Below are 21,738 nucleotides of genomic sequence, written 5' to 3'. Positions count from 1 at the left end.
AAAGGATTAACACAGAGACAGAAAGACAGATAATTTATTAACGTAACACTTTATGTTCCGCAGTTCATTCCTTTTGGAATTACAGAGACAGTATATACATGAAGTTAAATAATATATGTATATATACAATTAACTGTTGGTGTCATTATCGTCCTTATTTACTTAATTAGTCCTGAATGGCATTGCATTAACTGTCACTGGTGTAACATTTGTCTAATGTGGATACTTTCAGCAACGATATCACTTTATTCACCAAAAACCCCATACAGTTTGTAGGTATAAGTGACTATAACATAAATATTTACATAATTATATACAGCATAACGAGACATGGCGTACATGAACAAAATTGAACTATTTTGTACAATATATGTCACCAATAAATTGTATACACTTTTATTAGTATCAGCCTCAGGCTGAAGCGTCTGCACACGATTGTAATTTGGGGCTGGCTCTATTGTTGTCAATCGCTGGTTTAGGGTTAAATCTAGTGGACGGATTGACCAAACGTAATTTTTAATTGTGGACGAATTATCTTGAGTTCACCAGTGGGCGAGACGTTTTTGGATTGAAGGGGGCGGAACTCGCTTGATGCGCGGTCGGTTTGGGATCGAACCCCGTCGGTGGGCCTATTGGGTTATTTCTCGCTCCAGCCAGTGCACCACGACTGGTACATCAAAGGCCGTGGTATGTGCTATTCTGTCTGTGGGGTGGTGCATATAAAAGATCCCTTGCTGCTAATCGAAAAGTGTAGCCCATGAAGTGGCGACAGCGGGTTTCCTGTATCAATATCTGTGTGGTCTTTAACCATATGTCTGACACCATATAACCGTAAATAAAATGTGTTGAGTGCGTCGTTAAATAAAACATTTCCTTCCTGTGGTATCGTTAAGCAAAACAAACGTTTTCCTGGATTGACATGTTCAATAGATGAATGATCCGCAACCCGAAAACGAATGTCAGTTAGGGTCACAATCTGTAGTATAGTGACCATTTAGTGGGCGAATTGTTTTAAAGTAATTTTTGGATGTGGTTGCGATTTCATCAGTGGACGAATTTGTGGTGGACGAATCGTCCGTGGGCGAAATGTACAATGCACGAATGGACGAGTGATCTGCAACCCGTGCACGAATGGACGAGTGATCTGCAACCCGTACACGAATGGACGAGTGATCTGCAACCCGTACACGAATGGATGAGTGATCTGCAACCCGTGCACGAATGGACGAGTGATCTGCAACCCGTACACGAATGGACGAGTGATCTGCAACCCGTACACGAATGGACTAGTGATCTGCAACCCGTGCACGAATGGATGAGTGATCTGCAACCCGTACACGAATGGACGAGTGATCTGCAACCCGTACACGAATGGATGAGTGATCTGCAACCCGTACACGAATGGACGAGTGATCTGCAACCCGTACACGAATGGATGAGTGATCTGCAACCCGTGCACGAATGGATGAGTGATCTGCAACCCGTACACGAATGGATGAGTGATCTGCAACCCGTACACGAATGGACTAGTGATCTGCAACCCGTACACGAATGGACTAGTGATCTGCAACCCGTGAACGAATGGATGAGTGATCTGCAACCCGTACACGAACGGATGAGTGATATGCAACCCGTACACGAATGGACTAGTGATCTGCAACCCGTGCACGAATGGATGAGTGATCTGCAACCCGTACACGAATGGATGAGTGATCTGCAACCCGTACACGAATGGACTAGTGATCTGCAACCCGTATACGAATGGATGAGTGATCCGCAACCCGTATACGAATGAACTAGTGATCAGCAACCCGTGCACGAATGCCCGTAAGCGATCATTTAAGAATTGAACGTTATATTTTTGACGTTCATGCGATGATAAATACAAAAACCGTTTTACACACTGTATGAATGGACGCAAACAGTTTTTTCTTTCTTTCAAAAATATCAAACGATAATTAATTAAAAAATGAACGATCTATATACTTAAATGGAAGATTTGTTGTAAAGCGGTTAGAGTATAAATTTTGAACTAATTAACATATGGGAGAGCGTCAAATTATTTAGATTTATAAATTACTATATTAAAATTACGGAACTTGTCAAAAGTTGAATTAGTGAAAAGTGAATGTGAAGACTGACTTGAAAGGGATAAAGTGGTTTCAGTGTTACTGTGTGTGTGGATTTCAGAGGAAGTTTGTGATTGTGTGATATTATTCTCGGAAAGGACAAGTCGCGTAATTGTCCGCGTGTAAGTTGTCGATTTGGTGTTTTTGTCAAATGTGACAGAGCTGCGCTCATTTCTCTCTTTTGATTGGTTGAGCATTCTCTGCTATAACTTATAAAGTATCCACCAAAACGTTCGTGTTTATCATCCGACATTGTGATTGTCGTCTGTCAGTTTGCCACCGTCACTCACGGTGCAGACGATATTGGGATAAAAATAGAAACGATGAAATCCTCGGGGATTCCGTTGTTGACGTAATTGATAAAAAGTAGTTCCGGTAATAACATTCTGTTTTTATTTGTTTACCGAAAAAGTGCAGTTTTCACGTTCATGAAAGAATGAACGTTGGCTTTTTAGATCACGTGATACCATTTTAACCAATCCAGACGCCTACTACAAAACAGTAATTATAAAATGGAATTATAACACTATTGCAGGCAATTAGTGGTGATGGGGAAAATCTAGTGGACGAAATGTCCAAACGTAATTTTCGGTTGTGGATGATTTGTCTCGACTTCATCAGTAGTCGAATTATCCACAACCCGTACATGAATGCCACTGTCGCAGCCAATCAGTGGTGTGGGCAAAAAATCTAGTAGGCGTATCATTGTAAACGGTCGTTGACCTAGACCGAGTAGTCTGCCGTTGGAGAGCTGGACGGACATTTGGACGGTTACAGGAAATGTTTTGCGTGTTGCTCATTAGCAGTTTCAGTTATTTGTTTCTTCGTAACCAGTAATTGCCAATTACTGCTCTGGTTGTCCGGGGAATACATTGAATACTGTATTTATCTGTTTACTTACGCGTGTGTTTGTGCAAATGAAAATGTCAGGCATACCATTGCAACTGATAATAGAAGGGAACATGTAGACAGATGCAGGTATCTACTTTAAATGTTTACTAGGAGGTGCACGAAGTGCGGGTTTTTGTTAATGTTGTGTTTTATGGTGGGGGGTTGTTGTTGGGTTTTGTGTGTGTGGGGGGGGGGGGGGTCGTGACATCTAATAGTCAATTTGTATTTTTTGTGCTAGGGTGTCGTTAAACATTCATTGTGTTTTTGTTTTTGCGGTAGGTCTGGGATCGACCCCCGTCGGTGGGCCCATTGGGCCGTTTCTCGCACCATCCAGTGCACCACGACTGGTACAACAAAGGCCGTGGTATGTGCTATACTGTCTATGGGATGGTGCATATAAAAGATTCCTTGCTACTAATGAAAAAATGTAGCGAGTTTCCTCTCTAAGACTATGTCAAATTGCCAATTGTTTTACATCTAATAGCCTTTGATTAATAAATCAATGTGCTCTAGTGGTGACGTTAAACGAAACACACTTTTCTCTTTTTTTTAAATAAAAAAGGAAACCTTCAATAACAAACAATTAATGTCTTCTTAAAAAATGTGGACGCAAAATGAGGCTCTTTTTTAAAATGGTCCCAAGCGAATGCGTACCCATCCATCGCATGCCCTTCAACGTACATCACATAGGTTAGTCTAGAGAATGCGCGGGAAAAATAGATTTAAATCAGTATACAACTGTGTTGAATATTTACTTATTTCGTTGTTATTCAATAAAATAATAGCTGCATTAAACACACCAGACGATTAGGATTTTGTTTGTGTTAAAACCTGGTCCTTATGCTCCAGTCACACATAGCTAAAGACCATTATACGACCACTTGCGACCAAAACCCCCCACAAATATCGCCAACCTTCTTGCAAACAAAAGCAAAAACTTGACTGGTCGCCGATTGGTTGGTTGTGTTTGTCACAGTGTGCCACGGTCGCCGACCAGTAGACGTTCAGTCTTCAATGGTCCCAAACTGAAACCCAGTCACACTAGGCTTGTGACCTCTTACGATCACTTGCGACCACAAAATAAATCGGGTAGTCGCAAGTTGGCAGCAGATGGTCGTAAAAAAGTCTTTAGTGGTCTTAAGTTGGTCTTCACTGATCGCCGATCACTTTTTCGTCATTTTGGTTGCAAGAAGGTATTGCACCAAAAACCTTCTTGCGACCAAATTGGTCGCAAAGCTTTTTCATAGGTTGACGATTAGTTGCCAATCAGTAGAATATCAGTCTCAGACCGATCCCAGATTAGTCACAAAGTAATTTTCTTGTGTTGGGGGTGGGGGTGGGGGGTGGTGGTATTTTGAGTTGGGGACCATGGAAGACTGATCGTGGACTGATCGCCTACTGGTCGGCGACCGTGATAAACACAAGCAACCAATCGGCGACCAGTCAAGTTTTTTGCTTTTGATCGCAAGAAGGTTGGCAATATTTGTGGGGTTATAAAATGGTCTTTAGCTATGTGTGAATGGGGCATTACATGTCTGGTTATTTTTATACACTTCGATTTATTAGCAGTTGTGCGTGTGTGCCCTACACCATATATTCTTACAACTATTCCAAAATATTGGGTCGAAGTGTTTAACAGTCCTATCGTAAAACGGGGGCGGGACGTAGCCCAGTGGTAGAGCGTTTGCTTGATGCCCGGTCGTTCTGGGATTGGGCCCATTTGGCTATTGCTCGCCCCAGCCAGTGCACCACGACTGGTGTATTAAAGGTCGTGGTATGTGTTATCCTGTCTATGGGATGATGCTGTTAATCAAAAATAGTAGCCCATGAAGTGGCGACAGTGTATTACCTCTCTCAATATCTGTGTGGTCCTTAACCATATGTCCGACGCCATAACCGTAAATAAAATGTGTTGAGTGCGTCGTTAAATAAAACATTTCCTCCCTTCCTTAAAACGGTTTTAAAACACAAAAAGGTAATGACACTATGTATTCCATGCGCTAATAATTTTCTTCTTTAATTAATGACAATAGCTAACTTATACCGAAAGTTTATATCGAAGTCAGGCATTTCGACTTCACACGACTTGAACCGACTTTCGGCGAAGAAAACGTTCATTTCGCAGGCTAGATTAGGGCCTGCGACGCGAACATTTAGTCCGTGCATTAAGCCATCCACTATGACATAGCTTAGTATACTTGAATAAACAAATTGGTAAATTTACACACATACATACATACTGAAAGATGATATCAGTTTGGATAAAGATAATTATAATTATATATATCATTATAATTTATATACACTTACACAAAATACAGAGGCACAACTAAACGATTTCCTCTGTTTTGTTTTCGACACAAAACATTCACAATACAAAATACACGGATTACCCGTTTTAGGAGACAGAATTTATCAATCTAGAGGTGCGAGACGTAGACCAGTGTTAAAGCGACCACTTGATGCGCGGTCGGTTTAGGATCGATCCCCGTCGGTGGGCCCATCGGGCTATTTCTCGTTCCATCCAGTGCATCACCACTAGTATACCAAAGACCGTGGTATGTGCTGTCATGTCTGTGGAATGGATAATCCCTTGCTACCAATGGGAAAATAAAGAGGGTTTCCTCTCCAAGACTATACGTCAACAATTACGAAATGTTTAACATCCAATATCCGGTAACTAATAAATCAATGTGCTCTAGTGAGGTTGTTAAACAAACAAACTTTTAACTTTATCAATCTAGCTGTATATTATGCCACAATCCCCATTAACTCTATTATTAAAATAAGACCTTCAATTTAAACAACAATATACAAATCAACAAATGTTTTTTATTAAATAAAATTAGCTTTCTTTGATAACTCCATTAAAGCACATTGCTTTAATAATCATTGACTATTGAATGTTAAACATTTCGTATTCTTGACATTCCCCTGCGCGTGCTGTAACCTCACTGTGGTCCAGGGGTGTAACATTATCTTTGAGAATGGCCAATACAGCACAATTGAAATTTTGAGTAAAAGTCAGTAGGCCCTATCTATCTGTGATAATTGTATTTTTGCACAGTTCTTTACACTGTTTTTATTTAAATCTTGAATTTTTATATTGATGTTGATCATCACTTTATTTGTTTGCATTACCATAGTTTGACACTCAATAGCCGATGTATTTTTCGTGCTAGGGTGTCGTTAAACATTCATTCATTCTTATTCTTAAAGGAAACCCGATGTATTTTTCGTGCTAGGGTGTCGTTAAACATTCATTCATTCTTATTCTTAAAGGAAACCCGATGCATTTCTTAAAGGAAACCCGATGCATTTTTCGTGCTAGGGTGTCGTTAAACATTCATTCATTCTTATTCTTAAAGGAAACCCGATGCATTTTTCCATTAGCATCATGGGATCTTTTATAGGGACTTTCGCACTAACAGGACAGCACATACTACGGCCTTTGATATATCAATCATGGGACACTGGTTAAGAAGGAAAACAACAATCAAAGAATGGGTCCACTGACGTGGTTCGATCCTACAACACAAAAATTTCAAGCGAGCGCTCTACCGACTGAGACAGATCCCGCCCCAGTTTTATTGGGTAATTCCTGTTTGCATATGGACACTGAATTCTTCAGGTTTTAGAAAGAAACTGTTACTATTACAGAAGCCTGGCACCGTGCATCACCTCAATTGTCTCCTGATATCATCCTCTTGTGTGTGACGTCATCTAAATAAAGTTGGAGTACCTTATTCGAGAAAGCGGGCGTTTTTCACATTCGCAAAATTGAATTTGTAAAATATATCGGCTCCAACACTCACTTGTTGTAACCACAAAGGACCGGTTTGGTTATGTTTGCAGTGCGAATCCCGGTTAAACTAGTTACAGTGATGTGTTGGCCTACGTGACTTCCATACCGAAAACTATTGCGGGAAATTCTACAAGCAAAATAAACAACCGTGAAAACTATTAAAAGAAGAAGCACGTGAAAGCAGTTCTGGTAGGCCTACTAGTATTTGAAATGATAGACATGAAGGTGTGAAGTGTCAAATAGAAAGAAGAAATAAACCATTATCGCTTGTCTGTGCAGCATTCCTGAACGTTCCTGGCGTAGTAGTTTATAGGTGCCGATCCAAACTAATCACAAGGTGGAAACGAGCCTTTTCTTCTGCTTTGTTTTGTTTTGTTTTGTTTTATTATTTGTTTCCTTTTCTGTTTTCCTTTGTGTATATGTATATGTGTGTGTGTGCGCGTGTGTGTGTGTGTGTGTGTGTGTGTGTGTGTGTGTGTGTGAAAAACAATAATGTGAATATCTGTATTCCGTATTGCCTCCCCCTCTCCCTATCTTCCCCTCTCTCTTCCTCTCTCTCTCTCTCTGTGTCTGCCTCCCCTCTCTATATGTATCTCTTTCTTCCCATCTTCCACGCGCCTTCTCTGTCTCTTCCTCCCCTCTCTCCGTCTCTCGCTATCTCTATCTCTCTTCCCACATCTCTAACTCTATCACTCTCTTCCCTCTTCCTCCGTCTCCCTCCTGTGTCTGTCTCTCTGTCTCTGTCTCTGTCTCTGTCTCTCTCTCTCTCTCTCTCTCTCTCTCTCTCTCTCTCTCTCTCTCCTCTCTCTCTCTCTCTCTCTGTGTGTGTGTGTGTGTGTGTGTGCGTGTGTGCGTTTATATATTTTCACCACTCACAATATAGAATTGTGTTTAAGTCAAGAATGTCTAGAAGAAAATGTGTAGCAGACCCAGTATTAAATAATAACCACGGTACCTGCAGTCTCCCCAGCCCCACCACTACGTGATTAAATCTGAAGCAGCACAATATAAAGTTTGTGTTTTCAAAGTAGTACTTGCAGTACAGCCTCAGTCGCTTTAAGACATTTGTCGTCTACAGTCAGGAAGCGATCGAAATTACTCGTAACGCCACTTCCAGTGTGAATGAGCCTTTAACCTCATGTTCAGGAGGGCGAGCGATCGGTCAGTGGCTAGACGGTTTTTTACATCTAACATTAAATTAATGTGATATGATTAAAGACGATGGTGCCAGTCCAATTGTTCGCGAGCGCTCGGCCTCTTGAACACGTCTCCACTGCAGACCTTATACACTGTAGGTTATTAACTAAGTGAATGTCTACAAACAGCGAGACTGTTTATCGAGTGTAGTGTCACAGGCGAACAATACAATCACAAAACAAATTAACTAAATTTTAAAAGGTTACATTCTTTATTGACACGGGCCAAAATAAATTCATAAAACAAGCCAAGAACGGTAAATTCTTCATTAAATGTAAAGTTACAGGACACTAATAAAATAACACAATAAGTAAAAAAAAGGGAGAGTAAAGTCACATTCTTTATTGACTGATAGGTCACAGGTCGACGCATTAATCACAAAACGAGCAAATTACCACATACAGTGTAATATATAATAGGACAGATATAGATTAGATTTTTGATTAGTATTACAAAACTGCATCGTATATCACCCAGTATATATACCATTTATCTTCCAAATAGAGAACACTGCATGAATGGACGTTAGATACCATTTATCTTTAGAGTGGTTTCAAAACGTATCTTTCGATTGGGAAACCTATTGGAGATCACTGGCATGGCCAGCATTTTATATTGAGGGGAGGGGCGACATGTCAATATAAATTGTGGTGGGGAAAAGATGTATTGAAGACGTTGTTAAAAAACGAGTTGTAAGATAAATGGTACCTAAAGGTTAAGAGTGTAGTAATTATTTCATTTCTTACATATTCTGAAAACCTAGGTGTTTGCACTGTTCATTTGTATATTGAATGTAGATATCGGTTTGGTAGTGTTAATTTCAGTGGACGGTTTGTCTTTGACATGTAGATAATTACCATTAAAGGGACATTCCTGAGTTTGCTGCATTTTTAAAGATGTTATTGACTAACAGAGACTTTTTAACGATTGCAATTACACATCAAATATATTTTCCTGCGTAAAATATTAGTGGCTGCATATTAAACATGTTTCTGATTGTTCTAATATTTGTACTGGGTTAAATTTAAATTTTTTCGTACGTACGAAATTATTTGAAGACGAAATCCAGTTTGGGCTCCTTACACAAATTAAGACGACCAGAAACACATTGAATATACAGACAATGATATTCTAAACAAGAAAATATATTTAATATGTAAGTTTAATCGTATAAATATTTTATTAGTTGGATACACTCTCTCTCTCTCTCTCTCTCTCTCTCTCTCTCTCTCTCTCTCTCTCTCTCTCTCTCTCTCTCTCTCTCTCTCTCTCTCTCTCTCCAAATAGTTATTATATTTTATACCAACTACTATCAAAAAACCCTTTAGGGCAATAATAATATTGTTCTGCATTATTTAATAAAATATTAAAAACTTACCTTATTAAGTTGTCGACTTTGAGAGAAATAATCTCTACATAGTTCCGAAACAGGTGCGTTTGAGTGTTCGATCACACCACTTGGCATCGATATTACCAAAGATGTGAGCGCCAATGCGGTTTACACATCAAGCCGGCGATAGTACACGCGTCGGCTGACACATCTACGCCACTGAAGGTCAGGACGAAACGATCTGGCTTTCCAACTGTCAACGTTTGGACGTCGTCATGATTAATAACTTCATTTAGCCTAACAATGTTTACAGGGTTTCTCCTCTTCAAGTTTTAAAACAAATTCTCGACCGTGCGCTGATACTGTAGTATGTTTACGACTAAACGAGCCTTTTTAACGGCTATATTTTTTGTTCAGAATATTCAGTGTGTTTTTGTTCGAGTGTTTGTAACATTTCAAATTTTACTACCCAGTAATTATTTCTAATATAAAAAACAACAACGAAACAAACCCACCAAAACATATATAGCTGTATATATTTGGAAATTAAAAGAAGTTTTAGCTATCATAAACATATTGAATATTCGGTGGTGTTAATTCCAGCGGATGGTTTAGCTGTGACATCTAGATCATTGCCATTAAGTAACTATTCAGATGTGTTACAGTGATATTCTATCACCCGAGGTGCTTGATCGTAGGGTCGAATCAACTCGGTGGATTCATTCTCAGATAGGTTTTTTCCATCCCAGCCCATGTTCCACGTCTTATACATGTATATTAAAAGCCGTGGCATATGCTGAAAGCGCATATAAAAGATCCCTTGCTTCTAATGGAAAAATATAGCAGGTTTATCTGAAGATCACAAGTCAAAATTACCAAGTTTGTTTGTTTGTTTTGCTTTGTTTAACGACACCATTAGAGCGCATTGATTTATTAATCATCCGCAGTATTGATGTCAATCATTTGGGGGTTTTTTATACCTGTCGTAGTACTCTGGTTGGGACGGGGTGGGGTGGGGGTAGTGGGTATTGGGTCCAATCGGAGAGCAAGGGATCTTTTATATGTTCGTTTCCACAGACAGGAGAGCACATACCATGGCCTTTGATATAGCAGTCTACTGAGGTTATTCTATCCTACGACACAAGCACCTCGGGCGAGCGCTCTACTGACTGAGCTAGATCCGATATTTAAAATTATCAAATATTTGACATCCAATTGCCGATTATTAACAAATCAAGGTGGTGTCGTTAACGAACATGTTAACTGATATTCTAAACAACTTTTTAATTTATTTAATATGCTAATTTAATCGTTGCATGGCTCTACTAGTCGGAAATGCGTTGAGAATGGCGACAACCCCTGGAGAGTGAATTTAAAGGTATAATATCGGAATGAAATGAATGAATGAATGGATGTTTAACGACACCCCAGCATAAAAGTAGAGATCGGCTATGGGGTGTCAAACAAGGTTTAAACGTATCAGTTCCATTACTGGTTTAGTCTGGTATTTGAAAAAAAAAACCAACCAAAAAACAAGAATTCATTTTATTATAAAGCTGTTGACAAGCAGTTTTCTTTATATTATACTCGTGGTAGAAATGAGGCTAATTTTACGAAATTGTGTGTTACGTTGCATTTTGAAATTGATGAAACTGACAATGCATATCTAGACGGCTCTGATTGTCACACACACACACACGCGCGCGCGCACGCACGCACGCATGCACGCGCGTGCGCCCCCTCCCAAATCTACACACAGACACACACACAAATCTACAAACACACACACACACACACACACACACACACACACACACACAAAAACACAAATCCGAAGCCTTTGTTTTTAAAGCTCTAATCACGTCTATTTAGACCTAATTTTCATTCATTACTAGAATAGTTATTTCTGTATAAAACACAGAGATGTAATATGGGATTAACTTCCAATAACACGGTTAACATCCTGATACCGTGGATGAGAGTTTTGGTTGCAGTCAGTATGTGTTGTTACTGTTTATGTGTTCCCTGATTTCTTTCCAGCAGTACAAATACTCACGGAAGAAAGTCGTTTGTAAAGTTTTGTAGATGTTTGAAATTTGTGATTCGTGTGATCACATCATAATAAAATGCCTCATAATGTTTACGAATGGCCAATAAATAATTTCATGAAAACGATTACGTTTTACCTTCATTACCGTTAAACATACACGTTGTACACAGGAACTTTTTCCGAAGGCATATATACTTAGCCAAAAAAGTTTAGCAGTTTGGTAAATGTGCTTAAATGAAAGAAAACTTGTGATTTAAAAAATAAAATAAGACACTGGATTTAATTGAGGCATTATTTGTCAGTTTAAGTAACAGAAGCTTTTCAATACAAAATGAAATGCGTGACTGTCACCTCGTTAAATGGTGCTTAGGGGTCCATACACGCACACATCTACAGACATAATAGCATGGAAGGACAAATGTTTTTTCTCTTTATTTCTGTTTGTTTGTTTGTTTGTTTTTTAATTTGTGCATGGTGATTGAGAAGTACTGTACCAATATATATATTCTTTATTTCAGGGCGGTATTTAGTACAGAATATCTTGGAAGCAGTATGAAATTAGGTTGTTTGTTTGTTTGTTTGTTTTTTAATTTGTGCATGGTGATTGAGAAGTACTGTACCAATAAATATGTTCTTTATTTCAGGGCGGTATTTAGTACAGAATATCTAGGAAGCAGTATGAAATTAGGTTGTTTGTTTGTTTGGTTTAACGACACCACTAGAGCACATTGATTTATTAATCATCGGCTGTTGGATGTCAAACATTTGGTAAATTTGGCATATAGTCTTAGATAGGAAACTCGCTACATTTTTTCATTAGTAGCAAGGGATCTTTTATATGCACCATCCCACAGACAGGATAACACATGGGCCTACCAACGGGGATCGATCCCAAACTGACGGCGCAGAAAGCTAGCGCTTTTTCACTGGGCTACGTCCTAAACCCCAGTATGTTAGAAATCAGGACCCAATAATATAGGAAGTTCTCCAACAGGCAAAAAACAGAGAGACATTTTCATAATTTTCTGGGGAAAACTAGTCGTGATTGTTGTATATAAAAGTAACATAACTTACATGTAGATTTCTTTCTGCTGATAGCGTTAGACCGAAATAATATAAAATGTTTGTTTCATTTAACGACACTAAAGCACATTGGTTTATTAATCAACGGCTACTGGATGTCAAACATTTAATATTTCTGACATATAGTCTTAGAAGAAACATTTTCTCACTAGCAGGAAGGGATCTTTTATATGCACTCACCCACAGCCAAGACAGCACATACCACGACATTTGATATACCAGTCGTGGGGCACTGGCTATGACAGGAAAATAACGATCAGAGAATGGGTTGGATCTTACGACTATTTCAGCCCAGGCGAACCCTCTCCCGACTCGACTAGATCCCGCCTATCTTGAATTGAATTGAACTGAATTGAATCTTCTATGTGCTATCCAGTCTATGGGATGGTGCATATAAAAGATCCCTGGCTGCTAATCGAAAAGAGTAGCCCATGAAGTGGCGACAGCGGGTTTCCTCTCTCAATATCTGTGTGGTCCTTAACCATATGTCTGACGCCATATAACCGTAAATAAAATGTGTTGAGAGCGTCGTTAAATAAAAAAATTCCTATCTTCACCAGCCACGGTACCATTCCGTATAACTACTGCATTATACAGACTGGTACCTCGGCTTGCGAAGTTGGATCCTTCCCCGCTATACCAGAGAGTGCTGAACAAACGATCGAGGTGACTCCTACTACAAGTATAAATATAGCAAGTCAGCCATTTATTGTCGTAACTGAATCATATGAAAAAATACATAACATATAAAAATACATTTGGTGAAATATTTATCACATAATGATCATTAATACCATTCAACTTGGGGATCTGGATACTTTCAGATACTAGTATCTCATAACAATATTGACCTATTAAAGGGACATTCCTGAGTTTGTTGCATTGTAAGATGTTTCTGACTAATAAAATAGTTCTACGATTAAACTTACAAATTAAATATATTTTCTTGTTTAGAATATCAGTGTCTGTATATTCAATGTGTTTCTGGTCGTCTTAATATTTGTAAGAATCCCAAACTGGATTTTGTTTTCAAATAATTTCGTACGTACGAAAAAATTATATTTTAGGAAATAAAATGAAATTTAACCTAGTACAAATACTAGAACGATCAGAAACACGTTGAATATAAAGCCATTCATATTTTATGCAGAAAAATATATTTGATATGTAATTACAATCGTTAAAAAGTCTCTGTTAGTCGATAACATCTTAAAAATTGCAGCAAACTCAGGAATGTCCCTTTAATGGCGCAAAAAGTAGAAATGTTTTTTCCCCATATTCATTTCGACAAATATTGGGTTTATTTGATTTATTTGTGTAACAGTATTTTTTTTTTTCTGACACCGTTATATTTTATCAGAAAGTGCAATAAATGCTGCCGATCCTCCTACGGTAAGATATTATTAAGAATTGAACGTTATATTTTTGACGTTCATGCGATGATAAACACCAAAACCGTTTTACACACTGTATGAATGGCGTAGCGCGTTAGCGCATTAATATTGCCATTATACAAAACTGTATTAAAAACCCAATCTAACTCTATTCCACAATGATTTACAACTGTATCAATACACAAATGAGGGAATTCCCTTAGAAAATCACATTCGTTTGTTTCCGTCAAATCTCCGATTCATTATAATGATTTACATAAGGTTTTATAAATTTTAATTTTCTGAATCAAATGTGGATAAAAATTTATAAAATTTAAAATAACTGAACATCTACTGATAACACAAACAGTTTTTGTTTTTCAAAAATATAAAACGATAATTAATTAAGAATTAAATACTTAAATGGAAGATTTGTTGTAAAGCGGTTAGAGAATGAATTTGTTTTTGGAACTAATTAACATAAGGGAGAGCGTCGAATTATTTAGAAAATTTACAATTACTATATTAAAATTGCAGTTGTAAAAAATTGTTTAGTGAAAAGTGAATGTGAAGACTGACTTGAAAGGGATAAAGTGGTTTCTATGTTACTGTGTGTGTGGATTTCACAGGAAGTGTGATTGTGTGTGATTGTGTGATATTATTCTCGGAAAGGACAGGTCGCGTAACTGTACACGAATGCGTATGTGTTTTCGCGCGTATAAGTTGTCGATTTGGTGTTTTTGTCAAATGTGACAGAGCTGCGCTCATGTCTCTCTTTTGATTTGTTGAGCATTCTCTGCTATAACTTTCAATCGAAGCTTCGTTTTTGTGGCCTGTCATATACATTATGTGTCTCAGTTCAAAACCGGAGTCGTTTAAAGCCTGAATTGCGGTGGCTCGCAGACTGTGTGCGGTGTAGGTCATGTTACAATGCGCGTTCATGCTAATTGTCGGCATAAATTGGCTGAATTTGGTTTTTGATATTGGTTTGGTATAATACCAAATTCCATCCAGATCATAACGCGCTTCTTTGGAGCCTGCAAAATAGGTTTGTCACCGTCACTCACAGTGCAGACGATATTGGAATAAAAATAGAAACGATGGAATCCTCGGGGATTCCGTTGTTGACGTAATTGATAAAAAGTAGTTCCGGTGATAACATTCTGTTTTTATTTGTTTACCGAAAAAGTGCAGTTTTCACGTTCATGGAAGAATGAACGGGTTTTTTTTTAGATCACGGGCATATCAAAAGCCATGATATCTGCAATCATTTTTGTGGGGTGGTGCATATATAAGACCCCTTGCTACTAATGGAGACATGCAGCGAGTTTCCTCTCTAAGATTATATGTCAAAATTATCAAATTGTTTGACATCCAATAGCCGATAATTAATAAATCAGTGTTCTGTAGTGGTGACATTAAACAAAACAAACTTTAATTTTTAATTTTGTTTTCCAGGGTTGCGATCTGTGGTATCCATGTGGGAGATTGCCAGTTTTTCCCCATTCAAAACTCACTGTTTGATGAGTCCTAAACGTGAAATTTAACTTTCCAGTTTCTTCGATTGCTTTTGAAGGCAAAGTGTTGTTGTCTTATGTTAACTGAAAGCTTACAGGCAGCAGTTTTAGCCACGTTAGCTTTGTCGTCTGTGAAACATGAACCGTACATTCTACCGAGTGCATGCGACCGTACGCGCGTTTATGTTCGCGTGCAATAGTGTTTCACTGACGTGATGGTAGATACTAACACAACTTACACATTTAGCGACAAAAGAAATCATTATAGATTTTTTTTTTCTTTTTAACTTAGAGCATTTCTACTTAAATACAAGTAACGACGTGCCACGTATATAGCGGAAAATGTCAATTCCACGTTAAATCGGGGCCTTGGAATGAAAGGAAGAATGCTTTTACCAATGTATTCATACTCGGCAAATAAGTGCCAGCCCATTGACGTCTGCGCACAGTCGGCTAGCCCAGTGGCGCGGCTGCGCGTGTTTCCTCGCTGTGGACAAAGTCAGAGGTACTAAATGTTATTAGGAAATCCTGCAATATTCCACGGTGGAGTAAGGTTTAATATCTTTGGAGGAAACACCATCAGAGTCTTTTGTCGACGGACGTAATCAAAGACGCCAATGATTGGCAGGGGTCAGCGCAAGGAGCTGCTACAGTGCATATGATGACTAGATGTGATTCGGTGGCACCCAGGGTCAGTCGTTATTGGTTACAGTTTAACGACACCTTTAGAGCATATTGATTAAATAATCATTGACTTTTGCATGTCAGCACTTTGGTACTTTTAACGCATTGTCTTCAGAGGAAATCTGCTACATTTGTTGTTGTCATCAGCAGCAAGGGATCTTTTGAATGCACTTTCCTCTCAAACAAGGCAGGGCAGTACATACCATGCCTTTGATAAATTAGTCGTGGAACACTAGTTGGTACGGGGAAGAACCCAATGGGGGATAGATCCTACGACCAAAGCACCTGAGGTGAGATTTATTAATCATCCGTTAATGGATGTCAAACATTTGGTAATTTTGACATATAGTCTTAGAGAGGAAACCCGCTAATTTTTTTCCATTAGCAGCGAGGGATCTTTTATATGTACCATCCTACAGACAGGATAACACATACTACAGCCTTTGATATACCAGTCGTGGTGCACTGGCTGGAACGAAAAATAGCCCAATGGGTCCACCGACGGGGACGTTTGTAGAAAGATCATGTTAATAAACCACGAGTGCAAGTTTCTATCACACTATATGTATTTCATTAATAATCGTTATATGCAAGCGGTCAAAACGAGTTCCATGGTCATAGCATGGAGTTAGTGAATCTTAAAAAGATATAATATTGTTAAAAGATCATTTATATTAAATATAAAATACATTTTGGGGTTAATGTAGATTTTTTGTCAGAGATTTCTTTCATTTTTATTTTTCTGTGTAAGGATTTAAAAAAAATATATTTTCGTGCTAATGTCCACTTAATGTTCAAGTACAGTGTCCAGGGCGCATATTAACTATATGGGTTATTTGTCCAGGACAAGGATGAATGGTTATGTAGTTGTTAGTGTTTAGAGACAGCGAAGTTAGGACAGTGACCTTACATCTCATACTCTGGGTTGGAGCTGTTGCGGCTTTACCTACCACCGAGGCCTGTGCGAGATTTTTCATTTTCCATTTATACTTATATTTGTGCTTTTATGAAAATAAGTTCAAGCATGCTGTCCTGGGCACACACCTCAGCTATTTGGGGTGTCTGTCTAAGACAGTGGGTTAGTGGTTATTGTTAGTGGTTTGTGAGAGAGAAGTCAGTGTAGTGGCCTTACACCTACATAACACACTGAGTCGTTAAAACTCGCTCTGGGTGGGAGCTGATACCAAGAGGCGAACACAGTACCTACCAGCCTTATGTCCGAGGTGGCTTAACCACTAGACGAGAGAAAAGAATCATTCGTCTTCTTATTAAGTAGAGTATTTCTCGTTGTGCTGTATCAATCTTGATTAACATCAACGTCACTGACTCGCAACACACCATACCGCAACAAGTACGCATGAGTTTTTGCCCTCCTCGTCTGACGTAAATTGGTGAAGTACTCTCTACCACCTGTTGCGATCACTGACGGAGAACTAGCTCTTACTTTTTGAGTTTAGTGAACTGCCTTTTGGAATAAGCGCGTCGCTGTTTTTATAATTACGAAGGAAGAAATGTTTTATTTAACGCCGCACAACACATTTTAAATACAGTTATATGGCGTCGGGCATATGGTTAAGGACCACAGATATAATTGGAGAGGAAACCTGCTGCGGCCACTCATTAATTAGCAGGAAGGGATCTTTTATATGCACTATCCCACAAACAGGATAGTATATACCACAGCCTTTGTTATCGTGCACTGGCTGGAACTGGCTGGAACAAGAAATAGCCCAATGGGCCACCGGCGGGGATCGATCCTCAGGCGAGCGATTTACCACTAAACTACGTCCCGCTCCTTACAGTCACGAAGACACCTCACATAACATAATGCGCAGAATTACATTAATAATAAAAGGCCACTAACTCACCATCAGGCAGTGTAAACTATTTCAGGTTATTTCAGCGCTTAAACCGTTAACGTACACGTTGTTTTGTTTGTTGCTCAAATGATCGACGTATATCCGGTCGTCCTGGTGTTTGTAGTTGTTCAAAATTAATTTTATTCGAAACAAAGAAGATACGTACCTCGGAAGCTGGGTTCCGCAACTTTAATAATTGAAAATTAGCATGGGAGAAGGAGCCATCTTCACTAACATCACTTCGTTACTCCATTTTGTAAAAATTCTCGACTGGTGGCGAGATCGCTGGGATTCTCTGGGATAACCCCTTTTAGCGTGTCATAGGCTAAAAATAGCTCTGTTGGCATCTGACAAGTGTTTTTCATAGAGGCATTTCAGAAGAAAAAAATTATAATTAAAAAACGAGTCGCATTCTTAAAAATTAACTATCGGATGTATTAATGTAAACACTATTTCCTTCAATAAAATTGTGTCTTTACTGTGGCACTTTAATATGGTTCAATAATGCTGAAAATGTTACACAAATGATAGCTACGGTGTGTTTAATATATATTATCAGATTTACTTTATTCCAAACGCTATAGAGTAGTAGAAAGAATTAGGAAAGAAAGAAGAAAGAAAGAAAGATATATAGATACAAGGAAGGAAGGAAACAAACGAACAAACTTTAAAAATAAAATGTATAAACAAAAAATAAAAAACAGAATCATACAACAAACAAAACAAAACAAAAAATAATTAAATTTTTTAAAGAACACAAAATTCTTATTGAATCTTCCTCTTCTTTTTTGGGGTAATGTATGTGGGTAATTACCTTACTTTCCTTAAAATCTGTATTGGAAATGAAGCACGTCTCACACGAGAAATAAACACGATAGGAAATAGTAGTTTGTTCTGACATCCACATTTCTATATCTAGTCCCATAATATTGCATGGAGTCATATCAATTTCGACACGTATTCAAAAACTGGGGTTACAAAAAACACATGAAATATGTCGTGACAATTTGCCTCTGTCGGTCCGAACAGAGATGCACAATCAGTGACTCGATATTTGTAATCATATCGTCGTGCTGTTTAATGTCTGCTTCGCTTTTCAATCATAACACGATACGCTGAAATTCAAATTCGTCCTGAAATCATTAAAAGTGTATCCCGCGATGATCGTCCTATGAACATCTGTACAACTCTATAAGGAATCGATACGGAGGACAGATGTAACCTTGGCGCACCCATGGGAATGATTCTTGTACTCACTCACCTCTGAAGATGAGAACAAACACTTCTCTTCTGTACACAGGGCGTGCTTGTTCGGATTCGCTTGTGAAATAATCAAAATTGACCTTGACATGCCAACAAACCATCAATTACTTGTTCGTTTTGAAGTTTGTTTTGTTTAACGACAATACTATAGTATATTGATTTATTAATCATCGGCTATTGAATGTCAAACATTAGGTAATTTTGACATATAGTCTAAGAGAGGAAACCCGCTACATTTTTCCATTAGTAGCAAGGGAACCTTTATATGCACCATCCCACAGACAGGATAGCACATACCACGGCCTTTGATATGCCAGTCGTGGTGCACTGGCTGGAACGAGAAACAGCCCAATGGCCCACCGACGGGGTCGATCCCAAACCGACCGTGCATCAAGCGAGGGCTTTACCACAGGGCTCCGTCCCGCCCCGTTCATTTTGACTGACTGACTGACTGAAATCTATTTACGTGTTCATATACCACGAAGGTTTCGAACACGCCTGTCCCTGGCTTAACCTCTGACATCGCCAGTGACTAAGTCCGGGCCAGGAGGGGGGGGGGGGGGGGGGGGGGTTGAAGTACGCGGAATTTAGAATAAAAGAGACCTAAGACCTACTCATGTCTGGAAAAAGTTAAAAGTCCAAAAATACAATGAGAGTGCTCGGCCAAAAAGGTTTTAAGTTGATTTAAGCAATTTAGACGACTACCAAAGTAAAGTGCGTCGGACTGTTTACAAAAAAATAAGCATAAATGTTTTGAACCACGACCAAAATTCCGACTAAGCCCAAAACAGAGGTTACCTGGAGGAAAAGTCCCAGGAAAGGTTGACTACGGCGAGCCGATGAGTGGAGATTCGGAAAAGACAGGGATGTAGCGCTTCCATTTCTGGTCTGTGAAAATGGTGATGACACTTCTGTAGTCAGCACCGAAAAGGGCCTTGACGATCCTGTGGATGATGTGGCTATCCATATCACGAACCAGGACCGCTTGTCTGTAGCCTCCTTCTCTGCGTTGAGTAAGAACAAGCCCCGTCTTGTCGGTTGCAGAATTGATGGTATGGAGCTCGTAGAGGCTTCCATTGGGCAGTTGTTGTATCTGCTTGTCCAAAAATCAACCCATCAGCTTCGCCGGGTCTTCGGTGTCCCCCTGTACACATCTCTGGAACCTGGACCTGATCTTGCTGGTCTGACGTTTCCAAACAGCTTCTGAGTCGGCGGGGGAGGGGGTTAGCTGGTGTTGGAGGAGGCCTTGCCCTGTCGGGTTGGTCGCTCGGCGTAGCGACGTCCTTCCGCTTCCCAACGGCTCCTAACCGGACCGATGCCACCTGCTGAACTGGCTGGACTGGTGAAATCGGCCAGTTGCGATCAGGCGGCAGAGATGTAGGTTATGGTGGGCCGTCGACTGGAACAGTCGACTTAGGGTGGGCTGGAGGTGGCGTCGCAGGGCCGTAAGTAGGGGGGGGGGGGGGGGGGGGGGGGGGGGGGGGGGGGGCAAAGAAAAAAATAGAAACTTAAAGAAAATTCTCTTCTTAACCGTTTAAGGCGTTTTAGACTATTAGTTACTCAGATGCTCTCCCCCCAAAAACACACACACACACACACACACACACCCAAAAAAAAAAAACCCACCAAAACTAAACTGGCTACGGCCCTCTTGAGCCGCCAATATTGGTCCACACCTGTGCCGCCCCTGGCGCGCTTTTCCTCTCCCTCCACCTCCTCCTCTTCTTCTGTACCACCGCGTCGCTGTACACCAAAGTCACGGTTGCCCGTGACTCGGTGTACGGCGCGGTATTCCATCAACGCTCCATAGCTTGCTATCAACCCATAGTTGTGTGTATGTGTTTGTGGGGTAACTCGAGAGCACACGGACTACCGTCTTGTCTCATCGCTGCAAAATCGGAGAGTGGTTCATTTTGATGTAAATCACTTAGGAGCTTACACTGGCTTAGAAAGCGGGGGTGCAAGGGAGCATGTGTCCCCCACACACTTTTTATATAATATTTTGCTTTATATTTGCTTTATAATAGTGTAAAAGTATGTAAACATAAAAGTGTGCCCTCACACACTTTTTTGCACCTTCCTACGCCACTAACTTATAATCAATTAGTGACATGAAATATCCCTCCTCGCAGACGAAACGTAGGGCTATTGTCTGTAGGTAAATGCAGGTCTGTAGGAACGGTATCTGGAGGGGACACAATCTCTAGAGCAGGCACAGGTATCCCCCCCCCCCCACACACACACACCATTTCGGTTCCTACAGGCCTTACAAGTATAAAACAATTACAAAATAGAAACACAAGTATAATTTGAACAAAAACGTGCTTTTAATACTTTGTAGCGTAAAGCATTGGAATAGTGCACCACTTCTGAGTGATAAAATGGAGAATTATACATTTGATGTGACCTAGATTAATAAAATCTCGCACTGTGCAAATGCTGGCTAATTCAGGCCAGCAGGTAAGCGAGTCCAGCCGATAGATTACTAATAAGTCTATATTGAAGAATGGCGTGCGGCAAGAAGAAAAATTAATGTCGACCGTCTGTTCTCGTTGAC

At 39.6% G+C, this 21,738-nt stretch overlaps 1 protein-coding gene across 1 annotated transcript; it reads right to left on the bottom strand.

The window, feature by feature from the left end:
- Positions 1-994: 994 nt before the first annotated feature.
- Positions 995-19,269, bottom strand: LOC121381640 (adhesive plaque matrix protein-like). Its single transcript, XM_041510976.1, has 2 exons — positions 19,180-19,269; positions 995-1,744 (listed from the first exon to the last, which is right to left on the bottom strand). Exons 1-2 carry the CDS (start codon positions 19,267-19,269, stop codon positions 995-997), a joined length of 840 nt encoding a protein of 279 aa, XP_041366910.1.
- Between the last annotated feature and the right edge of the window lie 2,469 nt (positions 19,270-21,738).

This window comes from Gigantopelta aegis, chromosome 9 (assembly GCF_016097555.1).
Source record: "Gigantopelta aegis isolate Gae_Host chromosome 9, Gae_host_genome, whole genome shotgun sequence".
NCBI classification, from domain to species: domain Eukaryota; kingdom Metazoa; phylum Mollusca; class Gastropoda; order Neomphalida; family Peltospiridae; genus Gigantopelta; species Gigantopelta aegis.
Note: the sequence above shows the minus strand (reverse complement) of the source record. Positions and strands in the feature narration are given on the sequence as shown.